Source organism: Acinonyx jubatus, chromosome E1 (genome assembly GCF_027475565.1).
Source record: "Acinonyx jubatus isolate Ajub_Pintada_27869175 chromosome E1, VMU_Ajub_asm_v1.0, whole genome shotgun sequence".
Taxonomy (NCBI): domain Eukaryota; kingdom Metazoa; phylum Chordata; class Mammalia; order Carnivora; family Felidae; genus Acinonyx; species Acinonyx jubatus.
This window is the reverse complement of record NC_069397.1, coordinates 52,137,529-52,164,875: the sequence shown is the minus strand read 5'-3', so window position 1 is coordinate 52,164,875 and position 27,347 is coordinate 52,137,529. Positions and strand designations below refer to the sequence as shown.

At 48.4% G+C, this 27,347-nt stretch overlaps 1 protein-coding gene across 11 annotated transcripts in view; it reads left to right on the top strand.

Annotated features, from left to right (window-relative positions):
* Positions 1–27,347, top strand: part of SLC39A11 (solute carrier family 39 member 11) — a 422,497-nt gene that overhangs the window by 315,263 nt on the left and 79,887 nt on the right. Inside the window, exon 8 of one of the 11 annotated variants that reach the window (XM_053212149.1) lies at positions 129–1,226. The exons of the other annotated variants lie outside the window; for them this stretch is intronic. Coding sequence (XP_053068124.1) covers positions 129–142 — 14 coding nt within the window. The 3' untranslated portion in view covers positions 143–1,226. Of the gene's footprint in view, positions 1–128; positions 1,227–27,347 lie in introns of those variants that run through there. 11 annotated transcript variants of the gene reach the window in all.

Below are 27,347 nucleotides of genomic sequence, written 5' to 3'. Positions count from 1 at the left end.
GAAAACGTGGGACTCGAGACAGAGGTACATCAAAAAGAGCTGCAAAATGGAGGGTTAGAAAGCATAAACTGGAGCTGTGTGAAGCTAGCCAACTTCCTTGACTTTTGGTTTTTTTCTCTTCTGCATAGAGGAAGGTGGATAAACACTGATCTTCAGAAACTCTCCAGATGCTCATATGGTATCACACTCAGATGAGAAGATCATTAGAGAAAACTGTTAACCCACCGAAGCAGGGAAAGGATTGATTCAGCCAGAAGTCATGGCAGAGAGCTATCGGGAGATCCCAATGTAGATTGGATAGGAGGGAAGGGGCTAGGTCAAGATGTTTCTGATTGAGGGATCCAGGAGGTGTGGAGGAAATAGCCTGCGGTGCTAGTTTGGGTCTAATCAAGGGGGAAAGGACCTCGGTTTCCCAGACCCAGAGGATGCAGGCTAGAGGCTACTCGACTTACAAAATGCTGGGGAAAAAATGCCAAGTGTTGGGGACGCAGCGGTTAGTAGAACGTGCTGTCCCTGCCCTAATGGAGATTTACAGTCCCATGGAGAGGAGGACGCTGATTAAAGAGTCATACAAATAAATGTGAATCTTATGTACCTGCAACAGAGAGGTGCACAGTGCCATGAGGACACATAATAGCAGGACTGGCCCAGAGAAGCATCCAGGGAAAGAGGAGGAGAAGAATCATTGGGGTAGGCAGTGCATCGCAGGAGGGGAACAGAATGTACTAGGGACAAGAGGCATGGTGACTTTGGTTTTGGCAGAAACTTGGCCATGGAGCTGTGTTTAGCTCGAGTTGGGTTTTCTCCATACTTAAAATTACCGCTACCTTAAAATTACCTCTACCCCCAGGATTCAACAGATATTATTGGCTGAGTGTGTGCTAGTCTGAACAGTTAGAAGGAAGGGCTCCAAGAGGAGCGGAAGCCACTGTAAAACCCCAATATTTCAACTTAAAAGAGGAGAATTGCCTTGAAATTTTGGATGGCTGCAGCAAAAGTGGCAAATGGTAAACGCCGGAGGTGTGTTATTTCAGGGTCTCTTGAGGCGTGTTTGTCCGAATAAGCTGACACCAGGTCCCCTGCACTCTATCTTAAACATCTGGAGGCTGCCTCTAGGACCCTGGTCTGTGGCATCCCTCACTGTCTCCAGTGTCACCATCCCTTAATCTCACTGTCCATCCAGAGGTACATCCCACCTCCTGTCCATACAGAAGGGAGGGGTCTAAGACAGATTGCTATGCATAGCTAAGACAGACATTGCTATGCATATCCCCCATCATCAAGGAATATCCTGGGTGTGTTCTAATCTGGAAAAAAATACCCCAGAGTTCATCCTGAAATCTTTTTTTTTAATTTTTAATGCTTATTTATTTTTAAGAGAGAGAGAGAGAGAGAGAGAGAGAGAGAGAGAGGGAGAATGAGTGGGAGACACAGAATACGAAGTAGGCTCCAGGCTCCAAGCTGTCAGCGCAGAGCCCAATGTGGGGCCCGAATTCATGAACCATGAGATCATGACCTGAGCCGAAGTTGGACACTCAACTGACCGAGCCACCCAGGTGTCTCCTAAAATCTTCTGTTCCTGTAACCAATCTAGCATTTTGACGCATAGGGATGGCGGCTTATTTTGGTAACTAGGACTACTTCCCTATCTTGAAGAAAAGGCAAGATGTGATGTATATAATAAGGCGTATATGTGGGAGGGCGTATGGAGCATTTGCCTTTGAAATTGGGTTATTTACAGTAAGACAGGAAGATAAATGTAAAAATTTCACTGGCACAGACTGTGGGTTAATTGTCTGGAAGAGCCAGGATCAAAGGCATCTGTAGTTACAGTATTAACTAAGAATAGAACTTTTCATTGGCTGTCCTAGCAAACTCAGACTCTTCACTGCAGCTCCCATATGTTTGTAAATGGGGTAGGGTGATGTTTCTGTCAGATTCTAGCTGGGCGCCCAGGCCCTGACTCCTGGTTTCCCACCCAGTAAGTTCCTAGGATCCAAGTTTGTACCATAAGGCTTCTGCATGTGCGTACTGCCCTTTCAGGGTGTTTTCTACCTCCCTACAGGTTTCTGATAATTATGATCCATGAATGGGGGGAATATCTTATCCAATGAGGTAAATAAAATGAATATTCAGTAGCCCGAAGAGTGAGCTTTGGTCCAATCCAATTAAACACTTTTTTTTTTTTGGAGCATAAAATTTCATTTCTGGGCCAAGCTAATATGTGTTCCTGGCTCAAGGTGTTTTTCATACTTAGATGTGAGATGCATTCAGCACATCTCAGTGACAAGACAAGACCCGGAAGATTCAGATACATATGTACAATACCCTTGCAGCTCTTCGGATTCAACTGGGAGCACAAGGGAAACACAGGGAAGAAGGAAAGCCATTTTCCCAGGATTCCTGTACCAGGGACCCAGTAGGCCCCTGACGCCTCCACTGAAGTCCAAATATTGCGGCACTGGTTTAGTTTACATACTTGTGGGCTTTCCCGCCATCTTTCCTCAATTCTCTCTCTCTCTCTCTCAAGTTTTGTCACTTACTCTCTTGCCACACCCATTCTCCTTCTCTGTCTTCTTCCCATCAGCCTGCAAGTATCTCTTCCAGACTTAGAGGAAAGAGGGAGGGAGGGAGAGAAGACAGAAGGAAAGTGGAGGAAGACAGAAGGGGAAGGAAGGAGAGCGGATTATCCTCAGTAATAATTGCCCCTCGGGCTCTCATCCTATTTCCTTGCCTCTTTTCATCTCCAGACGTCTCCCAAGTAGCTTGACACCCTCCGACCAAAGCCACCATGTTGACATTCTGGTGACACATTGTTTTTGCCTTGCCTTGTTTGTTTTCTGAGCACTTCTGAATGCTTCATTCATACCCTTTGCTTTTAGTCGCCCCTGGGGGTTACCCCCACAGCTTCCTGTTTCCACCCCACCTGTTTCCACTTTGGAGCCACCCTGCAGTCATGAGGCAGCCCTGCCCTGGCTCCTGAAAGCCCCAGAGTTCCACAGAGCCTTTCTCCGCTGGCTGAGGCGGGGCCGGGGAGGCACTGAGACTGCCTTGCTTTTTGGAAAGCGGCACTCATGGCTGCTTTTTCTGTTCCTACGTCTTCATGCCATCACATTCTGACTCGGCCGTTTATAAACTCTGTTTCCTCTCCCTTCCCGTGGCACATTGTCTTCCACCCGCCGTTTAGAAGTTCATGTTCCATTTGATCTGATCGATCATCCTCTGGATTTATTGTCTCGTTCCTGGGCATTTTTTTTACCTGCCGCCGTGGTTTCAGACTACCCGTAGGTTGATGGCTCCCAAATCAATATCTACCATCCAAACTTGTCTCTTCTGCCCCAGGCCTTCCACATGACTGGGGCAGATTCCCCTGAACGTTCTGTAAGCGTGTTAAAACCTTGCGCCTACGTCGTTTGCCATAAGCTCAATTTCCATTCTTATCAAAACACTTCATTTCCCCCAAGAAAGAAGCATGCTGCCCTTGATCTGTCTTCCCTTATGTATAATATCTAGTTGAAATTCAGATCCTCTCAATTATACCTTATACATGCCTGTGAAGTACATCTCCTACCTCCCATCCGGTCTGCCTCAGTCTGCCTTCAGCTAAAATCAGCTGAGCAGGTGTTCGTTGGTCTCCACTCTGTGCTTTGCCACAAAAGGCTGGTCGGATGTGTTCCATGTACCGCAAGGAAAGAATCCCTCGGACGGGTTATTTCAAAACAGTGTGATTGCCGTGACCGTGGAGGTGAATACGATCCTATGAAGAGGGCACGGAGGAGGGGTGTGGGGGAGGCCAGAGGAAGTCCCCCTGGAAGTAGGGATGTCTCTGCTGAGTCTAAAGGGGGATGAAAAGTAGAGAAGAAGGAGAGCATCCCGGGGAGGGGGTAAACAGCGCTGTCTGCCGGATGTAAGGCAGCTCCGGCTCACAGTGTGGCCGCACACGGTTAGGACTGGCTGAGGGATGGTGTCTGCGGGAAGGTGGGGCCAGGGGGCAGGCCGTGCCCAGCTCCAGAGGGTGTGGGGGCTTTATCCTGTACGCAGTGGGAACCGCCACTCCAGTGCACCCTTAAATTTTGTTTAATGTTTATTCATTTCTTGAGAGAGAGCGAGCGAGAGAGCGTTCACGTGTGTGAGTGGGGGAGGGGCAGAGAGCGAGGGGGAGACACAGAATCCGGAGCAGGCTCCAGGCTCTGAGCTGTCAGCACAGAGCCCGACCCAGGGCTCGAACCCACGCACCGTGAGATCATGACCTGAGCCAAAGTCGGACGCTCAACCGACTGAGCCACCCAGGTGCCCCTCCCGTGCACCCTTCACACAGGTCACTAAGGCAGCATCATGGGGAGAAACTGGCCATCTGAAAGGAGGTTGGGACCCTCTGGCCAACACTTCAGGCGGAAGTTAAACAGCCCCAGTGTGGTTTAGGGTACAGGCTAAGTGGCTATCCCAGGCCTCTGAAATACGGTGGCTTATGTAAGGTAGAAGTGTGTTTGTGTCTCTGTGGTTTATATACTTTATTCCAGTTACCAGGGAGGCCAGAAATAAAGTCTCTAGCTTGACAGCCCTGTGCTCAGCTAAACTCTGCTCCTGTGGACAGAGGGTAGGGTGGCTGGAGGGGGAATGGACTATCTCCCACAGTAATGCCATCAGGGGTACGTGCTGGGGAGAATCCACATGCCCTGGGCTTAGAAATCTATTGGTATGGGAAACAGGAGAGAGGGCCCCTGTCCCGGGCTCAGGCAATCAGGTGTTGCCCTCAGGAGAGACAGAAAGCAGAGGAGAAGGAGGGAGGGAGGCACAGAGGAAAGACCAGGCGTTCCGGTTGGGATTTATTCACTTTGAGCTTCCTGTTGCTCCTCTGGGGGAGCCGTCCAGGTCTTAAACTTGGTAAGCCCGCCTTGAGCCAACCAGAAGGGAGGTCCTGGCCAGTGCCCTAAGAGCTGGGGCTACGATAATGAGCGTGGGGGGCGTCTGGGTGGCTCAGCTGGTTAAGCGTCTGACTTCGGCTCAGGTCGTGATCTCACGGTTCATGGGTTCGAGCCCCGCGTCAGGCTCTGTGCTGACAGCTCAGAGCCTGGAGCCTGCTTTGGATCCTGTGTCTCCTCTCTCTCTGCCCCTCCCCTGCTCACACTCTGTCTCTGTCTCTCTCTCTCAAAAATAAATAAACATTAAAAAAATTTTTTTAACTATAATGAGTGTGGGATAGGGGGGAAAGAAATTTAGGAAATGTTTTCAAGAAAAACTGAATGCCGATCTAATATAGGAGGAGATAGAAAGGGCAGTTGAACTCTACGTGGAGGGATGAACTCGCGAAGCCCAGGGGCGGCTCTGACATATTTCTGTGCCCCCAGCACCTCTAGGACATGGCAGGGCAGGCAGGGGACATAGCATCAATACCCACCAAGTGAATGTTGCCCCTTTCATCCCGAACGTCAGCAATGAAATCAAAATTGAGAAGTTCTTACTAGATCTCTGAGAAAAGCTATATTTCTTCATGATGGCTGTGCCCCGCTCAGGGACAGCCGAGCTCAAGTCAGCCCCCAAACCAAGGACAGAAGCCAAGGCAATGACAGTAGGTCTTGCTTGGGAGGGGTTTATGGAGAAGACCTGGCTGGCTGAGCATTTACCCTGGAGTGATATCAGTTTCTCCTCACTTCTTTCTCACTTGGCCCACTTAGAGCTATTCCTTTCTTTTGCCTTTTTTTTTTAAGTTTTTTTTTTCTTTTGAGAGAGAGAGAGAGTGAGCATGAGTGAGGAAGGGGCAGAGAGAGGGAAAGAGAATCCCAAGCAGACTCTGCACTGTCAATGCAGAGCCTGATTCAGGGCTTGAATTCACGAACCGGGAGATCATGACCTGAGTTGAAATCAAGAGTCGGATGCTTCACCGACTGAGCCACCCGGGTGCCCCTCTTTTGCTTTTTAAAACTCCAGCATGCTGGAGTCCACAAAGGGTGTGGGTTGAAACAAAGAAATTAGGGTTTAGCCCTCCTTCACCCTGGGCCCTTGCTAAGCCCGGAGTGCACAGACCAGGAGGATAGTCACTGCTCAACCATCATGAGAAAGAATTCCATGCTGGCCTTGAACTTGGGCCCAGGGCCTTCGGGAAAGGAATCCCCTGATGCCATATACTCAGAGAAGGAGGTATATACACCACAGGTAGTTGTGCCTCCTGGGCTCCCTGGACTCCTTGCCCGGTTACGAGGGGAGCAGCTGCAGGACCCCCTAGGAGGAGCCCTCTTATGTGCAGGGTCAAGAGCAGGCTTCATGGCTCTGGTTTAAATGGAGTTCTGGGTTTGGATGCTCCTCACCGTGGATCATGTGAGCAGCTAGGACACAGTCTGGGGACCACGTATATCAGCAGCAATGAGCCAACTGAAGGTAGAGGCCAGAGATGTGAACTTCCCCTTGAACATGAGATGCTGCCACGATGGTGTCAATTGGGTGGGGGGTGAGGGGTGGGGAGGGGGCATTCTTCCCCAGCGGCCACAACGCGTGGAGTAAAAGCATGGTACAATCAGATGAACCGTCTCCTTAGCACTTATATGAGAAAAGCAGACGGCAGCCAAGAACTTCTTAGAATACCTCTTATGTCCCGGGATGTCTGGGGGGGCTCACGATGCCAGTCCCCCAAATGCCTTCTAAAGGCCATCCCGCCAACGGGAGAAACTGGACATTAAGTGAACATCTGTTTTTCATTCTGGAGCCCAGTGTAACTCATTCCCTGCCCCAGAAAGGGGGTGCCTCTGCAGGGCAGCAAGGTTGGAGGGGGTGGGGATGGTGAAAGCTCTTTCATCATGAGTGCCGCTGGGTAACAGGAAATTAAGGGTAAAGGCCTCCACATTCCAAGAGAGAGATCAGAAAAGTCCCGAAGCAGTGGGTTTGACCCATGAAAGAAGCCGGGTCTCTGCTCAGTTCTAAGAGATTTGGTTACCCGCTTCCTAAACCTTTATCAGATGAGGAAGGAAAAGCACATGACACACGAAAGGGGGAGGTCTTGCTGCATGTGAACCTCCTGAAAACTGCAAGACAGGAAACGAACGGGGCATAAAATCTCATGACAACGAACGGGGCATAAAATCGATGACATGTGTCATTCGTGCAAATGCCACCTCAATGAACAGGCCAGCTGGAGGGTGGCTCGAACGAGGGACCTGATGTCCCCTCCTACCTCCAGATGTCTGAGGCCATCATGTTTCATGGCCTCACACAGTAAGGAAGGTCTCTGAGATGACTCTGGGTCATCGGCGCAGAAATTAAATTTAATTAAGGATGTGGGAAAATGAGGATCGTCTTTGATAACAACTGCCATCAAAATAAAGGACAGTATCAGTGCTTAAGGGTGGAGGCGCAGCTATAGGAAAACCCGTGTTGATTACTCTGGCTCCTTCGTGGTCTGAGTCCCTGAGTTTCCCTCCATCAGCGTGGGTACTGGTGGCTGGTGGTGGCCAGCCGGGAGGGACAGAGGCGTCCCCTCCGCAGCAGGGCGGCCCAGTGGCCAAGACCAAGGTCGGCAGATCAGGCCCTGAGTCCTGCCATCTCTGCAGAGCCATGTGAACTTGGCCAGGTTCCATTGCCTTTCTAAGCCTCATGGTCCTCTCTGCAAAATGCGGTTCTGACATCATATCCCTCATGAGATGAATGAGGAAACGCACCCAGAGCACAGAGCCTGTCCCAGAAACTTCCATTACTGTTTGTATTAGTTTTCTAGGGCTGGCACACCGGGTGGCTTAAAACAAAAGTTTTATTTCCCCACAGTTCCAAGGCCATGTGAAATCAAGGTGTCCTGGCAGGGCCGTGCTTCTCCTCCTGAAGGCTTGGGGCCGGGGGTGGGGGGTGGGTTGGTTCTTCCTTGGTTCTTCCAGACTCAGGTGGCCGTGGAAAGTCCCTGGCAGGTAGACACATCACTCCGGTCTCTGCCTGTGTTCACATGGCTGGCTTCTCTCCGTGTCTGTGTGTCTCCTCTTATAAGGACATCAGCTACTGGACTGTAGGACCCACCCCAATCCAGGACAACCTCATCTTAACAAATTACCTCTGCGAAGGCCCTGTTTCCAAATAAGATCACATTCCGAGGCTCAGGTTGAATATGAATTTGGGGCGGGCAGTATTCACCCCAGTGCGGGATTCCCTGGTGTGACTTAGAGTTTTCTAAGGGGGTCCTGTCAAACATAGAACTCGCTTCCCCTCCCCACTCCAATCCCGTTCACCTCACAGGACACGTGAGACGTGAGGCCTGTTGCTAGAACTTCCTTCATTTGGCTTCAAGATCCGTCCCCTATTAAAACGCACGTGGTTCAGTGAGGATGTTGCCCTTGTTGTTTGAAGTCTTTTAAAATACTGAAGCCCAAGTGTGGGTGTGTGCATTTAGGCCTCTTCCCACATACTACTAGTTCACAAAGCAGGTTCGTGTCACCTCGGCCAATCCTCTCAGCCTCCTGGAGACGTAGGCAGGACCCATATTGCAGATGAGAAAAGACGGTTGAGAAAGGTCACGTACCATGAACTGTAAAAGTCGACTTCAGAGCCAGGACCCTTGGCTCTTGGTATCGAGGCAGGTGGTGACCAGGGGAGAGGCGGGATCCTTGCTTTACCAGACAAGCTTGGGGAGGTGATGTCACCTCCCCGAGCCGCTGTTATTCCACCTGGAGAATGGGATGGATTGCATCTTGTCTGAAATGCTGCTGTGAGAATTAGATCAGACATGTGTGTGTAGCATTGGGAATTTCCCGGAGAATGTTTGCTTCCCTTCCCCTCCATCTAGTAGTCATATTAGCAGCAACCTGTCTCTCGGTTTTGCTTGGTGCCTGCCTTGCATGGTCCCAGGAGGGTTTGCGTTCGAGAAGTGGCAAGCGTGGTGGTCAAGGTGTGTGGGAAAGGGAAGAACGGAAGCAATGGTTGTAGGTCCCCCCACGATCTTGGCAGCTGTCTGAGGTAGGTGCCAAGTGGACTTCCCGGAGGGGGTGACTCCACTGCCACCTGGCATTTGCAGGCACGTGTCCTGGTCCTACTGTTTGTAATCACATCTCCTCCAAGCAGGGGACCTTGCCCATCTGTATTTCCTAGTTCTTCCCAGACCAGCCTGATCCAAGGAGACATAACATGTGGTAGCTCTGTGGGACCTGCCTGGAAAAGAGGGTTTCATAAATAACTTAGAGCCGCAGGGTACCTCGGGAAGGGCTGGCAGGGGAGTTCTGTGTGAATATCCCTGGTCTTTCAGAAATAAGCATGGATCCAGCGCCGGCTAGCACCAAGCCCTCCGCAGCAGAAGAGGAGAGCTAAAATCTCATGCCTAATTTCTAGCCCAGCCCTGCTGTGGGTCTTCCCATCATTGGACTCCAGAGAAATGTGCAGAGAAGTGTGTCAGCTTTGTTCTTCAAGGCAGACCAGAAGAAGTGCCTTGACGCAGAGAATGGCCCTGAGCTCGGGGCAGGGCGCTTCCTGTGTGTTGAGGCTTGAGGGTCAGGCATTGAAATGAGCTGGTACCTTGTAGCCCGGCTCCCTGCAGCTGTGCCCAGGTGATGCCTCCATCTGATTGGTATATGCCCCCATGATCATCTTGCAGGATATAATCCTTTACGAAAGACTGATTCCCGGAGGCTTCCGTTAGCATGTAGATCTTCCTGCTGCAGTGGGTGGATATGAGCTCAGAGAGCTCACCTCTCTTACCTTGTCTGGTTGTGCTCTAGACCTGGTTCCCCAAGGCCTCCAATAGGCAATGCTAGAATCAACCTGACCTGCTTGCAACAAACACAGCTTCCCTGCCCCTTCCGTGTTTCATGGGACCTGGGTGTGTATTTTTGAGAAGGGCCAGAGATGATTCAGATTCAACCCATCCAAGGACTAGCCAGCTGTCTGCTCCTAGAGTGGTGGCCCGTGGGGCATCTCAGCTGCCTGGATACTGGGCTGCGGGGGTGGGGGGGGAGGGGCTGGGATCTTGAGAGGGGCTCCAGGCTTAGAACCACAGAAGCTCTTATAGAGATGAAGCCGCTGCTTGGAGAAGGCTCCACAGAGCAGGGTCTCAGGGCTGGAAATGGATCTGATGAAAGGGAGCTGAGGAGAGAAGAGTCAGGTAGCAAGAGACTGGCTGGGGTTTTTTTTTTTTTCTTTTTTCTTTCATGTGTAGCCAGGCCCCACTGCTCCCTTGACAACAAGTGCCTGAAAGTTAGACAGGCATGGAAGGAGAGATGGCCCGGCCAGGGTAAAACAGAGCAGAGGGGAGATGTCTTCTGCCTGAGCCTTGTGGAGAGAGAAAGAAGGGAGAAGACAGTAAGAAGGAAGTTCTCTGAACTTCAGCTCACTCTGGGCTCACAGGACATACCCCTGACCTTGGCTTAGAAAGAAGCACAAAGCAATGTGGCATCAATGGCAAATGTATACAGCTGGATCCAGACAGACGGGGGATGTTCAAGCCAGAGGCCACCATTTCTTTTTCAAAGAAGATTTTTCATTTTTTGAAATAAAGACTGGGACACACAAAATGGCCCATTTGTCAGCTGTCGGTTGGGTCACTGCCTTGACGATTGGATTCTTAAGGCCAACTGACATACCCAATTAATGCGAGGTTGGGAGACCCCCCCCTCTAGGCATGACTTCAGATGACTTTGTTTACCTTTATTTAGCGAAAAGCAATGAAAAGCGGTCTTTGCAAGGTCTTAGGTTATCCCAGGGCGATGCCGCCTTGGCCAATTTAATTACATGCTGCTCTGGAGCTACTGTTTTGCAAACGGAGGAGCTGTAACGGAAGACCTGTTATCTGGTTGCTTAGAAACTCTGTACTTTTACTACCTCAAGTCGTCACCAAGCCCTTCTGGGGAGTCAAGGCAGTCTGCCGCCAGCTCTCCTAAGTCGTAAATTTCTCAAGAGCCAGGCGTAAACCGTGCAGCAAGACGATGGAGATTTTGGTGGTGATTGTCCCATTACAGACCATTTCAGTCCCCGCAGGGAACACGAGCCTCGTCTGGTCCCCGCTTCTGGCTCCAGCCGTCGGTTACACAAGTGCACCCTTGTTCGTTTGCATGTGTGCATTCCATGGACCAAGTCACCATGCCCCGTGAGGATGGCTATTCCAGGGAGCCAGAAACCAGGAGCGACTCTGTGGCCTTTTGCATCCAAAGAGGCACAGGGGCCCAGAGTGCCTAGTTGGGAGCCCAAGCAGCTTTGGCTTCAAACTTGTCCCCACTTACGGCCTTACTGACACCATCCCTTGTTCTTCAGCTTTGTAATGACAATCCGGGCCCATGGGGAGTACAGATGCCTCCCGGGCCAGGCTCCATCTGTGGGTCAGTCTGCTACTACCACTTCAGAAGCTGGGGGGAAGGTTGGGTGTCTTGACCTGCAGCCAGAACACCCCTCCTTGAAGTGTGTATTTTGTTGATGGTTAGGCTTGGAAATCTACAGGTCGGTGATGGTAAAATTGTGCTCACGAGCTCTGGTCAGCCTGGCTCAAGGTCACAACCTGCGCTTTTGGCCACACGGCTGTGGACGCCACACCATGATATCCCATGAGTGTGTGTTTCAGCTTGTCTATAGAAGATAACCTTTCAAAGCAGCACACCAGCCTAGGGTGAAAGCATGCCTGATAATCTGATCATGCCAGGGCATAGCTTCTACCAACTTATTCTGATCTGAGAATATCTGTGCATCTCTCCTTCATCTTCCCCCTTTTCTCTGTTCTTTTCATTGTTCCTTCTATTCATTTCACTCCTTTGCTTCACTGACTTGTGCACCTGCCATGAGCCAAGCTCTGTGCCGTGGGCAGCAGAACTGTAGTGTGGGTGATGAAACAGGAAGTCTGCACTTACCTTCTCTTTCTGTCTCTCCTCTCAGCTGAGTCCTGCCAAGCGGGTACTGGACTCCCTTATGCATTAGCTGTCCCCACCAGAACCACAGATAGCATTTTGTCAAGCAGGATCAGTCATTCTGCACCTGAGTTTTGAACAGTCACTCTGTGGCTTCCAGAGCTGTGGAGATGTAGAAGATGTCCAAGGTGGGATCCCCAAACCCAAGTAGCTTAGAGTACATATTAAGAATAGAGAAAAATAAAGGGAGAAGGTGTGTGCCATCGTGCTAAGCCTGGGGGTACTGGTGGGCTCGACAGTCCTGGAGGGTCTTGAACTTGGATGTGGAGGTAAAGGAACAGAGTGCTCAGGTGTAATGAGGAAGGAACAGTATGGTATAAAGGGTGGGAACCCCAAATACTGCCTTACTGTGGTGGAGGGATAACTGCAGATTCGGGTGGGGGTATCCGGAAGTAAAGTACAACTCTTTCCAAGTGACCAAGTCAGTCTTGCTCAGCCCTGAAGATGAGTTTTGCAGTGAAGGCTTGTTGAATGAGCCCTTATCATCATCCAGTGTTGTTGGAAAGGGATCAAGGGGAGAAGGGAGAGCCCCGGGAAATAGCTTTCCATCTCAGGTGTGTCCCCAGGCCAGGTGAGTGAATGACCAGGAAGAATAAAGAGTGATGTGTCTAGACACTCTTACTTCAGTGAGAGAAGAGGTGGGAAGGAATGAAGGATGTGGCAGGTCGAGACAGAGGAAAGCTCCCGTCTCCACAGGAAAAAGAATGTTGGCTGGTGGAGAGGTACCCACCCTCTCAAGAGGCGGGGCTGAGGTTCAGGACGGCTCTCTCTGCACCAGCACTTTCTCTTTCCCTCCAGGTCTTTGGCACTGGCTCCATTTCTTTCTCCGATGACTAGTTTGTTGCGTTTGAAAAATTAACACTACATGAGACCTCACATTTTCCTTGATTTGTTTGACATCTAAAAGATAAAACTCGTCCTCTCTGTAAAACGCACGTGGATTTTTCTCATTTCTGTGTTGCAGTTGGCCTCAGCCATGGCTGATGGGCACATTACAGTGCCATCTTGTTTTATTAGGAATATGAGCCGTGTGCTTTATTATCCATTGTCATGTCTTCTCATTGAAGGCGTCTGGTGTGAAAGCAGAGGCAGCCACATGAAACTCTAAAGATAATCCGTCAGACCACAGAGACTCTCAACTCAGGCTCTGCCATCCAGGGCAAGGCTGATTCACAGGGAGTGTAGGCAGCCTCCCGCCAGGTGAGCCTGCAGGTGCAATCATGCTATGACTCCCTATTCCCTCCTCTGGGCCAACTCCTGCAAAGCATGACTCACCAAGCGACTCCCAGCACACATCTGTGCTTCTGTTTTCTCATCCTTCCCTAATGCAGAGTGCTGTTTTCAGGATTTTTTAAAACGAGCCACACATAAAAAGTACAGAACAAATACCTGGCATATAGTAAATGCTAAATGATGTTGGCTATTATTTTCATCATCGTTAATTAGAGCCAAGTTATACACTTATAGTAATCCCTTACAGTTTGCTCATGTGAAAAATGTGGATGAGAATGCCAGCCTGCCTTGTAAGTGTAGGATACGCACAGTGGGACTCCCATCAGTGGGACTTAATACACATTTATTGAAGGAATAATGTAGACTTTAAAGTGTTAAGTTCTGAAAAAAAAATTTAGGGCAGCTTTTGCTGTTCTTCCAAATGTATCACGCTAGTTCCAAGGGCATACGTTGGTCTCTAGGGCATTGATGGAGCGTTTCGCTCTTCTGGCCAGTGTGACGGTATGTCAGATCAGGTCCAAGCTGGTGCCAAGAAGGGCTAGATGTGCAAGACATCTGTTGGGAGAAACACATGGAAGGGTAGAGGGAAAGGAATAAAAAGGTGGAAGGCAGAGCCTTCAGCCTCTGATGCAGGTTTGGCACCTGTGGAAGGAGACAGGGAAGGAAGAGTCTCCACGTGTGGCACAGTTCCAGAGATGTTTCAGTCAAGACAATGTGAGGGGAGGCCCTTCAGCCACAGGAGTCTGCTGAGAAGAGTCCCACATTCTATACTGGTCACCCCATGCTCAGTCACTGGCTGGGAGCAGCTGAGAGAGGGGGAAATGTGGTGGTGGGTTCTGAAAAGCAGCCACTGGGGCCACCAGTCACTATGCTCCCCACAGCAGATCTGAAGGACGCATTTTCATGGCTACCACAGATCGTCAGTGGGACAGGCTGTAAACTCTGAAGGTAGGGAATCAGTTGTCTCTGCTTTTCCTTTTCCCTCTGTGATTTCTACTATTCTGCATGTGTTTGCCAAGGCTTTTTCAGGAAGAAGCAAGAGACTGAGCATGTTCTGGGAGTGGGCAGGGGGTAGTTAGAGGCAAGACAAGGGGTTATCACCAGATTGGTTGCAGGGCACTGTCCAGCAGCCCTAGTGCTGAATTCTGATAGAAAGACAGCTAGTTATGTGAGGAACCAACTGCTTCCTAGGAGAATTGGCATCCCAGGAAAACACTTAATGCATTGGCCACAACCCTTTGGCAGATAAGGAAACCAAGGCTAAGAACCGGAATGATACATCTTATCTGCCACCACAGTTGCCATTTTCTTAGTGGTCATATCTGAGAATTTGCCTTTGGTTTTTGGCTCCTGGTCCACTATCTCAAGCTCCTGGAGGATCACTGTAGTTTAGTGGAAGGGTAATTTACCTAGAAATCTGAGTATCTGGACTGGCATCTTGACTTTCAATGAACATGCTGAGTGATTGATTCTATAACATGTCAGTGTGGGCAGCATACTCTGTGCTGTTGGGGATAATGAAGGCATTAGGGGCATATCCCTGTCCCCAGTGTTCCTACGACTTTCATCACCAGCCTACCTTATCTATAAAGTGATGCTCCACAAAAATGAAGTGTTGGGGGGTAACATATGGAAGTAAAGCAGGTCTGTTTGCTATTTCCTTAGTGGTTTGTTTATCAAAGAATTGCTTTATTTCAAAATGTCAAGTAGTATTACATAGGATGCAAGTTTTACATCTAAGAGGTCATACATGGGGGTTTTTCCTGAACCTTATATTTTTTTATTGTGGTAAAATATATATGATACAAAATTTGCCATGGTAACCATTTTAAGTCTACAGTTTTGTGGCATTAAGTACATTCACATGATTGTGCAACCATCACCACCATCCATCTCCAGAATTTTTCCATTTTCACAAACTGAAGCTCTGCACCCATTGGACAATAACTCCCAGCCACTCCTCCCATCCTGCCGCCTGCAGCCACCATTCTATTCTCCATCTCTATGAATTTGACTATCCCAGGTGCCTTGTAGACTTGGGAGTCTTGCAATATCTGTCCTTTTATAATTGGCTTATTTCACTTAGTATAATCTCTTCAAGGTTCATCCATGTTGTAGCAGGTGTCAGAATTGCCTTCCTTTTCAAGGCCACATAATATTCCAGTGTATGTAACCAATGAGTCTTTAAAGGTTGTGAACCTCTGCTCTGTTGTGTCATAGATGAGAGATACGCTGGAAAGATGAGCACCATGCAGGCCAGAGGGTTGTTGACTATCATGGGCTCTCACCACCTAGTATTGAGGTGCTTTTCTGAGTTCAGAGCCAGTGGCTAATAGTGTGAACTCTGGGCCACTTAGAGGAGGGTGGTGAGCAGTGAAGGATGGAGGGGGGAGAAGGGGTGTTTGCAAAGTTAGATCTAGAAGCCAAGCAAGAGTCCTGCTAGTTCACACCCGGTCACCTCTCAGAGGCTGGCCAGGGTCCAGCTGCACTAATGACTATGCCATATGTCAGCATTAGAGGGGCAAGAAGGGGCACAGAGAATGGAGAGCACAGGCCTGGTGGTGGGCGAGATGGAGAACACTGACCTCAGTTCCTGCCTCAGAGCAGGAAAACTGCTTGGGAGACTGCTCTCTGACTCTTGGGTTCCTTCAGGCTACACCGTGGGCCTAGGGGTGGCCACAGGGACAGAGGGTGCTAGGGCTCTTTGAAGGCAGGGTCATTTCATTTATCTACTTATCCTAATATGTGCAAGGCATTCACCTTGGTGCTGGAGATTCGCATGATGTTGCATGAAACAGACACAGGTACCCCTTACTGGAGTTCACAGTCTGGTAGGAGTGATGAATGCTTATCTAAGCCACCTCTTCTATGAGGCTGCAGTGTGGTCTCGCTGAAAATAGCTCCCCAAGGAATACTCTTCCCAGCCCTGGATTATTTTTCTTTATGACACCCCTCATTACCTGACCTTATCTTCTGTCTCTTTGTTTATCTGGTCTTCTCTTTCTCCTCTACAAAAGAGTCGATCTCGAAAAGGTGGAGACTATTTTATGTATTGATGTTCCTCATGCACCTAGAGGAAACTCCAGCCTGATGCCGATGCTGAATAAATACTTCCTGAATGAACCAACAAAAGAAATACTTGCAATAAACATGCAATTCAGCGTGTGGTGAAGGACAAGTTGAAGGTGCTATGAGAGCACAGTATGGGTGTGCCTGACCTACTTTGGGGGCCAGGGAAGGTTTCTCTGAGGAGGTTACATGACCACTGAAACCCGAAAGACAAGCAGATGTTAACTAAGTGGGCAAAGTAGAGAGAGGGAGAGACATAGCCAGAAGAAGCAATGGCCCAAAGGCCCTGCAGTTGGAGGAAACATAACTACTTGCAAAGTCCAGGTAACTCGAAAACAGAAAGAACATGAGATTAGGATAGACAAGGCCAGATGTGCAGGTTACCATTTTCACTTCCTTCTAAGTGCAGAGGGGAACCACTGGAGGGTTTAGAGCAGAGGAGAGCAACATTGATCCATGTTTTCTTTCTTTCTTTTTTTTAATGTTTATTTTTGTTTGTTTGTTTTTGAGAGAGCAAGAGCATGAGCAGGAGGCAGGGAGCAGAGAAAGAGTGAGACAGAGGATCTGAAGCAGGCTCCACACTGTCAATGAAGGGCCCAATGTGGGGCTTGAACTCATGAACCATGAGATCATGACCTGAGCCAAAGTCGGGCACTTAACCCACTGAGCCACCCAGGTACCCTGATCCATGTTTTCAAAAGGTGCCATTGACCCAGTAATTCCCCTCCTAAGAATATACCCAAAAGAATAAAAACACAGGTATTCCAAGACATACTTGTACCTGAATGTTCACAGCAGAACTGTTCATAATAACCAAACGGTGGGAACCAAGCCAAAGGTCCATCAGCAGATGAATGGATAAGCAAAATGTGGTTTGCTGCACAGTGGAATATTGCTCAGCTGTAAAATGAAGTGAGGCACTGCTAAACATGGCAAGATGGATGAACCTGAAAAATATGTGAAGAGGGGCACCTTGGTGGCTCAGTCGGTTAAGCATCCAACTCTTGGATCTTGGCTCAGATCATGATCTCACGGTTTGTGAGTTTGAGCCCCACATCAGGCTCTGCACTGATGGTGAGGAGCCTGCTAGGGATTCTGTCTCTCCTTCTGTCTGCCCCTCACCTGCTTGTGCTGTCTCTCTCTCAAAACAAATAAATAAACTTAAAAAATATGTATTATGCTAAGTGAAAGAAAGCAGACATGAAAAGTTATATCTTACATGATCCCATTTATATGAAATTTCCAGAAGAGGCAAATCCCTAGATCCACAAAGCAGGTTGGTAGTGGTCAGGGGTTGGGGTGAAGGGAAGAAAAGGGGGTCACCATTTGGTTCTCTTTTGGGTTTGGGGGTCACACAGATGTTTTGGAACTAGATAGAAATGGTGGTTGTAAAACATGGTGAATGTACTAAATGCTACTGAAATGTATACTTTACAATGGCCACTTTTATGTTCTATGAAGTTCACCTTCAGTAATAAAAAAAGAAGGTTCCATTGGCTTCTGGTTGTTCAGTGTCAAAGGTGGTGCCCACACTGGCCGGCTGTCAAGGAAGTGTTTGCTGATGAGGATAACTATAGAAGGAGCAGCAAAGACAGCCTCGTGTCTTTACCTGCACGGCACAAACACTGCCCTACTTGGGTCCATCCTTGAGTGCTTGGAGACAAAGGGCTGGACCTGCCGTGGCCTTGAATCTATAACATGTGGCCATTGCTGACATATTGATCAGCCCATCTTCACCTTCAGACAGTAAAGGCAATGGAAGAGTACCTTCGTTCTGTTCACAGGTGGCAAAACCAGGCACCTGTCTGGGATGCAGGCTGGGGTTGGCTTCTCTGGCCCTTGGTCAATAAGAAGGTAAAAGAACGAGTGATTTCTTTACTCCTCCTTCTAGAAAGTACGTGAATCCTTGCAAACTGAAACGTTCAGGGACTGGAAAATAAGACATTTACCTGGAAGACATGTTTAAAATGACTGAATTACTGGGTGCCTGGGTGGCTCAGTTGGTTAAGTGTCCAACTTCGGCTCAGGTCATGATGTCACAGTTCATGAGTTCGAGCCTCACATCAGGCTCTGTGCTGACAGCTCGGAGCCTGGAGCCTGCTTCCAATTCTGTGTCTCCTTCCCGCTCTGCCCCTCCTCTGCTCACACTCTGTCTCTCTCTGTCTCTCTGTCTCTCTCTCTCTCTCTCAAAACTAAATAAACATTAAAAACAATAATATAAAATGGCTGAATTACTAAGTTTTCTTCCAGCCAGGAAGGGATAGGGCTATGATTAGACCCCCTTTGGGCCCTGGGTCCTTCTAGAATAATTGTCTACCTCTAGTGCAGCTGAGCCAGAGATGGAGGTAACAACCTGTATCCCATCATGCTTCATAGTTGGAAAACCTTTGTATGCCTTTTGTCTCCCTGTGTCCTCACTATTTACCTTGGGGGGGTAGGTGCTATCATAGCCCTCCCTGGTCTAGCCCTGAGGTCACTGAGGCCCATTGATAAAAAGTGATTCGCTGAAGGACGCTCAGCTGGTGAATGATCTGAGGCCACTTGGCATCATCCTCATTCTTAAAGTGACATCCCACTTTCCGCCATCAGGCCTCGTGACCTCTTTTGCCAAGAGGAGCTCCCAGCAGCGTGGTGATTCCCATCTGCTCTCTAGCCGCCAGCAGTGGAGGATTCTGGTCAGGCTGATGGCCAGAGTCCTGTCTGGGCTCCTGAGGCTGATGAAAAATTTTCCATTATCTCGCGACCAGCACTGGGTCAAGTTCTGAGTCAGACTGTCCTTTGCAAGATGGAAAGAAAAAAAAAATCTCTCCTTGGGGAGAACCTTAGAACACAGAGATAAAGATAAAACTGACAAATATGTCATTACCAGATTAAAAAATAGCCAGCTTGAGGTTGACCTGCTTTTAAGAGTTTTCAGCTGCAGGGGAATATTGCTTTTTATTGTGATTTTATTTGAAAGGGAAGCTCCCCAAGCCCTGACTGGCTCAGCTCCCAAGAGCTCCTGGGCACGGTTCCCTGTGTGTCAGCAGCAGGTACCCCAGTCAGCCTGACCCGATTCCACCATCACTGGACAGATGACCCTTTGTGGTGGAGTTGCAGGGTTTTGTGCTCAAATCTCTGCTCCCACCCCCCCCCCCCCCGCCCCCCGTCACTTATCTTTCTCTCCTATTTTCTGGGCTACAAATGGCACATGTGTAATACAACTTCCACAAGATGCAGCATCAGACCCCAAGCTCTGGGCCGGGAATGCCAGAGGCTGGCAACATGCCCTCCAGGATTCCCTGGGTTTACGTCTGCCCTCCTCCCCCACTCACTTTGTCCGGCCCCAGCCATCCGTGGTCTGTCCCACCAATGGTGCCACTTAGGCTCTTCTTGTTGCACGAGACAGACCCTGGGGCTACCTCGGGGGAGAGAGGGGCATTAAAAGGGCATGCGCAGACTGGGAAGCTGTCATTCCTCCTAATGACCCAGTGCCCGTAACCACTCCCGCGGTTACCCACCAGGGTGTCCGCTTCAGTTAGGGTTATGGATGAGCCAAGGGAAAGGTGGGGGTGAGGGAATGTGGCGCCACGCTGTAGAAATCTCCCCTTGCCCTGGGCGAGTACAGAAGAGCTGCACCTTTGTTTCTACCACAGCTGCATGGCTGTGAAGGTCCAGTGTTTGCAAACCAGTGCACCCCTCCCCTGAACTCTGCTTTCTGTGAGTCACGCGGTTCCTGAGACCCCGTTTGGGGTGGGAGCACCTCCCCGTAAGGTCAGCCATCATGACAGCCCTTCTCTCTGCTCCATAGAACTCCCTGAGGCAGATACCTGCATGAGCTCAGAGAAAGACAAGAAGACAGAGGGGAAAGGGGTCTGTAGTCGGTGACCCTGGGGTCCCCTACTGGACAATAGCACCACTCCTAAAGGAGATCAGGAGCTGAATCCACCTGAAATCGAATAAACCTTACCTAGGGTAGCTGGGCAAGGACAAAACAGGCAGAAACAATGGAAGCAAATGATGTGTCGTCACATTGCCTGGCAACCTCCAGGCTCTGGCAGATGGGCTCTGAGAATGTACCGAGGTGTGACCAGGTGAAATGGGCCTGCCTCACTGGACGGGGCACTGGTAATCAGCTTCCTGTCCTGGAGAAATCCACTAAGCCGCAGCTCAGAACTCACATCTCCATTCAGCCCTCACTGACTTCTCTGAGCCACGCTGGCTATTCCACCTGTGAATGCCTTTCCCTTGAGCAGAACACTCATATTCCTTAACGTTCCCAGTTCTGAGCAGACGCTGTGGTGCAGATCAAGCTCTCAGTAAGTCCTTGCACGGTGACTAGGCCGGTATGACACGGATGAGTCAATTTCCTTTTATTCAAATAAAAATGATATGATGGTGGCGAGGGCGGGTTTGCAAAAGGCTCAGAAACCTCTTAATTATTTTTAATTCTCCCAGGCAGTATTTCCCTGAACGAGTCCCACAAAACACAGGTTCTGCAAGATGTAACAGGTGTTACCTAATAAAAGGGTTCTGTTGTCAAATAATGTTTGGAAAACAAAGCTATACAGGTTTCTTTACTGTGGGGAATTATTCTAGCCTTTAAAATGTTAATGTAGACACCAAATGTTCAAGAGCAGAATATTCATGGTTTCCAAAACTCATTAGGTTGGACCCAATGAAATTGCTACTTTCTAGTAAAAAAAAAAAAAGACAGTGATTAAATTGCAGTAATTTCATAGGATTCAACCCAATATTTGACTATTGAATCTTTAAACATTGTTACTGGTGTTCCATGGAACGCAGTTTGGAAAACATGGATCTAGGACATTGGTTTTCCTTTGGAGGTGAGGGAGAAGATGGGGGATGCGGGGTTCAAGGAGGGAGAATCTTAAATCACATCGAAAGCCTTTTCACAGTGCACATCCCTAGACTCCTGTCCCAGGAGAGTCTGAAGTGCCTTTGGGGTTGTGAATGGGGGTGAGTCTTAGAGAATTCTCTCCCTAGAGATTCAGGGATGATTGTCCCCACCTCCACCCCATGGTAGCCAACTGAAAACCAGAGATGGAGGTAACAGCCTGTATCCGATCGTGCTTCATAGTTGGAAACCCTTCATATACCTGTTGTCTCCCTGTGTCCTCACTATTTACGTTGGTGGGGTAGGTGCTATCACCGCCCTCCCTGGGCTAGCCCTGAGGTCACTCGGGCTCTCCCTAGGCTGGCCTAGGGAGAGACCCCCTAGAAAGGCCAAAAACTTCTCTGCCAGAGTCAAGGCCTGTTTCCTCATCCCAAACAAGCAACAGCCTAGCTGGGTCCTAAAATTCAGAAGAGCCACAGTGAGAAATAATGAACATGATGATAACCAGTGGAACACGGGTGAGGCTGGAACTTTCTGGGCATTCTGGTTTTCTGTCTGTAGTCGAAGCAGAGGGTCGTGCTTGAATAAGGATAGCAGGAAGGGCTTCAGTGGGTCTGAGGAAACAAGGTCATGGCACCACACACTACTCCTTGGGGGAAACCCCAACAACAGCACACCCACAGTCTCCTGGGTCCTTATTGGAAGGCCAGCCTTTGCCAACTCATCATCTCTGGAATATCCCAGACTCTCCTAAGGCTGGCTCTGTATCTGCTGTCCACATCTACTCATGATTTGCCCCAGAGTGGAGCTCTGGTCCTCGATTAACCGTGGATTCCCTGTGTTCTTTCCTCCTCATTGTGGACATAGCATGGCCCCACCCTTCTCTTGCTTTGACCTTGCTCTTGAATGCCTGCTGATCCGAGCACTGCACTGTGCTTGCTTGTAAGAACTTTGCAATCAGCCAACAATTAGAATTCCTTTTCCCTGGGGATGAGTGGTGTTGGCTGGGAATTCTGGACCAAACCCACACTTGGATATTAGACAAATGGAGAAGAGCAGATTGTTGGGGCTTCACAGACACGAGTGGAAAGCCTTATATGACCTGGAGCAAGGTAGCTACCCTCTTGCTCTCATGTCTATAAGTATGTATTTATGTATGTATGTATGTATGTATGTGTGTATTTATTTAGAGAGAGAGTGGGGAGCGGCAGGGAGAGGGAGAGAGAGGATCCCAGGCAGGCTCCACACTGTTAGTGCAGAGCCTGATGCGGAGCTTGAACTCGTGAACCATGAGATCATGACCTGAGCCAAAGCCAGTCGCTTAACTGACTGAGCCACCCAGGTGCCCCTGCTTCCTTATCTTTTAAATGCAGACATTGGTCATATGTATCTCCACCCCATGGTCATTGGCAGGATTGTGTTTGAAAATGTGAAATAAAGTGGCTAAGAAACAGCAAGTGCTCAAAAGACATCACCATCCCCTTTTATTACTTCTGAGGTTTGGCATGGCGTTCTGGTTCTTTCACTGAGATGTTTTGGCATGGAGTTGGGAGGCCTGGGGTTGAGCTTGGTTAATATGTTTTATTTTACTTGATTCGGTTGACTCTACCTGGAGCATGTACTCTATAGTTTGCATTGTTTCATAGATTAGGTCAGGACTGAGTATAGGGAAGCAGGTGACACAATGGGGCTGTGTGACAAAGGGGCAGTCGTGGCACTGAAGGGGATTCCAGTAGAAGGAATGGTCAAGTAAGAAGTTGAATGGGTGCCTTTGCCAGCAAATTATTCTCTATGTGTTTCCCCAGTGGAAAGGTTGGAAGGCAGATCACAGGGTGACCCTGTGGCATGGGAGGTGGCTTGAGTTCACAGCCACCAAGGGGGATCATTGATTTGAGTTGCCTACAGAGCTGGTTCTGACGTGGCTGTAGGGTGGGGGCTGTGTTGCTGGCTTCCTTGATCATGAATATTCGATCTCAGTCAAAATGAAAGGATGTATCTTCTGGGGCTCACGTCAACCCTACTGATATCTCAAGGCATTTTTTAAAATGTTTCCAACAGGGGGAGAAGCTTATGCCAAACCAGCCACTTTTTTGCACTTAGCACTACCAAGAGTATAGTGCATGGGATGTAGGTGGCTGGGATTAGAGATGGAGCCACTCGGTGGCCATAGGACAGCTCAGTGTCCCACATGGAAACCACAGCTGTCTTTCTGCCTTACAGCCCGGGCCCAGCTTCATAAACAGGGTCGAGCAGCAGGCTCAGACATTTCCCACACCCTCCTTGCAGAACACAGACATGGTTTCTTCGATGTCTTTTCTGAAGAGCATATGTTAAAATATGTTCCGTGAAATCCATGTATCCTGGGATCTGCAAAGAAGAAAGCAAAAAAGCATTCCATGGCAAAAGACATTTGCATAATTGCATACTCTGTACTTCTGTGACAGATTCACAAAACATGCATACTGATTAGTCTACTTAAATCCCCATACATTTATACACATACGTATGTGCACATGTAAATACACGCACATATATGTGCATATGTGTGTATACAGAAATATATATACATGGCTGTACATGTATTTAGGGTCAAATATATTTGACAGGCACTTCCATGAAATGCTTATAAACATGCACCAGACCTTACACTCCCCAGAATTCACTTTGGGAAATGCTATCCTAGATCTTTCTCTGTGGATTGTAGGTGAGTCAGATTCTTGACTAGAATTCTAGACAGAGCTGGGCTGACTTGAAAATATGTCCCCTATCGGACCTAACCTTAAAGGCACATCCAAAGCAGCATTCCAGAAGGAAAAGCCTGTCGATGTCAGGCAGGTAAATAAATCTGAGACTGGGCTAGATGTGAGTGTTTAGGGAGTGGTGACTCCTTCAAGGACTGGAGAGGACGCACCCTATCTAAAGGCATTCTGTGTTTAAAGCCTGTGAATCTCCTTGTAGACCAAGCTAAACTCTGCTGTGAACCCAGCACAGCCTGCGGAGCGAGGTCTTGCCGTCTTCCCCCTACTTCAGCCGCTATGGGAAGTTTCGGTATTATTCCGAAGTTTAGGGTTGGGACAGATGTCGAATATTTGAATTTCCTGGGGCGATATCAACTGTGATGTCCCCTGAGTTTCTGTTTTGTGCTTCTGCCTAAACGTGTCTGTTACACAAAGCCCTGACTCCCAGGGTGCATGGATCTGTATAAATAGCTCTGATCCCAAGGGGGACCTCCTTGCATGGAGCCAAGAGCGGGCCACCTCTGCCTTCTCTTGGCCAGTTCTTTATACCTAAGTTTGGGATGTTACGCTTTTCTTAGACGCCATATCTGAGCTAAATGTTTTCTCTCATTTTGCACCCTTTGTGATTTCTTTATCGCGTGTCTCTTGAGCATACAGTGTTCTCGATGTTGTGTTCTCTCACAGTTTTTCCTTCTGTGTCCCCACTGAAGTTGTTGATGCTCACACGGAATGGACAGTGGCAACAGCCGAGCCATGTGGCTTTGCTCTTCCCGAGGGGTTGCACGAACCCTTTAACTGACACCCGAGTGTAGTCGCTCAGCCAGCTAGGAATGCGGTTATCCGCACCACGATGCATTATTTTACCTTGTTCATTTGGTATCACGAGAACCAAAACCTATGATGAAGTCCGGATACATTCTATTGTGTCCTTTGCACCTCCCTGCCCTCCTAGTTACAATCCGCCAAAAGGGTTTTGCACTTCGTTTGAAATTAACTGTTCATGAATGCCCGCTGGTTCCTCTTGACTTCCATTCCTGTTTGTTTGTTTGTTTGTTTGTTTGATGGAGATTTGTGAACCAGACTTGTAATAATCTAGTTGTGGTTCTTTTAGCAGAGGACCACTCACAATTTCTTTGGCCGCCGTCTGCCGTATTCCCCCCCTCCCCTCCATCAGCTAACTCTTAGCTCCCTGCTGCTCAGGGAGCGCCCACGTCTGTTTTGGATCTCCCTTAGAGAGAAAAACCAGGATTGCACGTGCCAAGTACCAGGGCAGATCCTCCGTGGTCTGACTAAGGAGGACAGCCTGTGTGTGGGGCCTCGTGACAAAGCCAGCTGGGAGGATTCTCTTGGCACCTGCCGCTCTCTCTCCGGAGTATCTTGGATCAAATCTGACATTAATTAAAAGAAGGCCTCAGGCTTTGAGCACCTTGCTAGCTGGGTTACATATTTTATTAGTTTCTGACATTTACGCTGGACTTCGAATTGGGCAAATGTTTCAAAGTGATTTATGAGACCATCTCTACCTCTGCGTGGCTGAACAGCACCTCGGGCAGCCAGCTGTCACTGACCTGGTGCGGGCATGCAAGGGGACGACTGGGAAATCAGAAAGAACACCTCCAAATTAATACTATAATTGCCATAAAAAATGTTTTTAAGTTAAATGGATAGACTGATGAGAACATTCTAGATGAAAGGCCAACCTGGGAAGTTAAGTAGAAAGCAGTCCTCCAGGTCACAGACACAAAGTCAAAGATGTAAAATGTGAGCAGGGATGCAGAGAAATAATTCTTAAGGTAAAGAAAACACACAGCCTTGCAGATTTTTATTTATTTATTTTGAGAGAGAGAGAGCACGAGCAGGGTAGGGGCAGAGAGAGAGAGAATCCCAAGCAAGGCTCAAACTCACCAACCATGAGACCATGACCTCAGCCAAGATCAAGAGTCAGACACTTAACCAATAGAGCCACCCAGGAGCCCCAACATTGCAGATTTAAATGACCCACCAAATGCTGAGTATGAATGAACAGAGACCTCCCCCTCAGACAGATCTTGGTGAGATTTTAAAACTCTAAACACGAAGATGAAAAAAATTTAAGAGCTTCCAGAGGGAAAAGTCAGCTCAACTACAAGGAGCTGAGAATCAAATTAATACCAGACTTCTCAGCAGCAACACTGGATACCGGAAGGCAGTGGGACAGTGCCTTCAAGATACTGAGGAGAGGTCATTTGGGACCTAGAATTTTCTATCAGACCAAACTATTAAGTCACAGAGCAAAAAATCAAAATTATTTTTACACAGGCAAGGACTCAGAAGTTTATCACCACCCATCCTGTGGGGTCACGGAGGCCCTCGAACAAAACAAGGAAGGAACACATGACATCTGAGGGAGGTGGCATCACAAATGCTGTGTGATCTCTGTTATACGAGCTTCTCTCTCTTTTTTTTTTAAGTTTATTTATTTATTTTTGAGAAAGACAGAGAGAGAGAGACCCCAAGACGGGGCAGGGCAGAGAGAGAAGGAGAGAGAGAATCCCAACCAGGCTCCATGCTGTTGGCACAGAGCCAGATGTAGGGCTTGAGAAACCATGAGATCATGACCTGAGCCAAGATCATAACCGACTGAACCACCCAGGCGCCCCCTCCTATATGAGAGTCTTAGAGGAGTCACATTCATGGAGACAAACCTGGGATGGTGGCTGATAGAGACTGGGCTGGAGGGAAAATGGGAGTTAGTGTGTAAGGAGGACCGAGTTTCAATTTTGCAGGATACAAAGAGTTCTGGAAAGACAGTAGTGGTGGGTACCCAACTGTGAATGACCTTAACGCCACTGAGCCTTAACATGGTTAAGATGTTAAATTTTATGTGATGTGTATTTACCGCCATTGAAAGAAACAAGGGGGTATTATGCTAAGTGAAATAAGTCAGAGAAAGATATCATATGTTTTCACTCATATGTGGAAATTGAGAAACTTAACAGAAGACCATGGGGGAAGGGAAGGGGAAAAAATAGTTACAAACAGAGAAGGAGGGAAGCAAACCATAAGAGACTCTTAAATACAGAGAACAAACTGAGAGTGGATGGGGTGGGGGAGGGCAGGAGGGAGGGGGAAATGGGTGATGGGCATTGAGGAGGGCACTTGTTGGGATGAGCACTGGGTGTTGTATGTAAGTGATGAATCATGGCAATCTACCCCCAAAACTAAGAGCACAGTGTATATGCTGTATGTTAGCTAACTTGACAATAAATTATATTTAAAAGTAATCATAAACGAAACAATATAAGAGAGAGAAAGAAAGAAAGAAAGAAAGAAAGAAAGAAAGAGAAAGAAAGAAAGAAAAGAAACAAAAAGAGAAAGGGAAGGAGGAAGTAAGGAAGGAAGGGAGGGAGGGAGGGAGGGAGGAAGGAAGGAAGGAAGGAAGGAAGGAAGGAAGGAAGGAAGGAAGGAAGGAAGAAGGTATCTAATTAAGACCCAGAAGATAAGATGAACACCAGAAAGAATCCAGTGGGACTTGATTCTTGGGACTATTTTCTGCAAGTGGGAAGAATTTAAAGGCTTCTTGGGACTATCTTTCCGTCTCTTCATTTAGCAACCTGATTTGTAAAGAATATATGT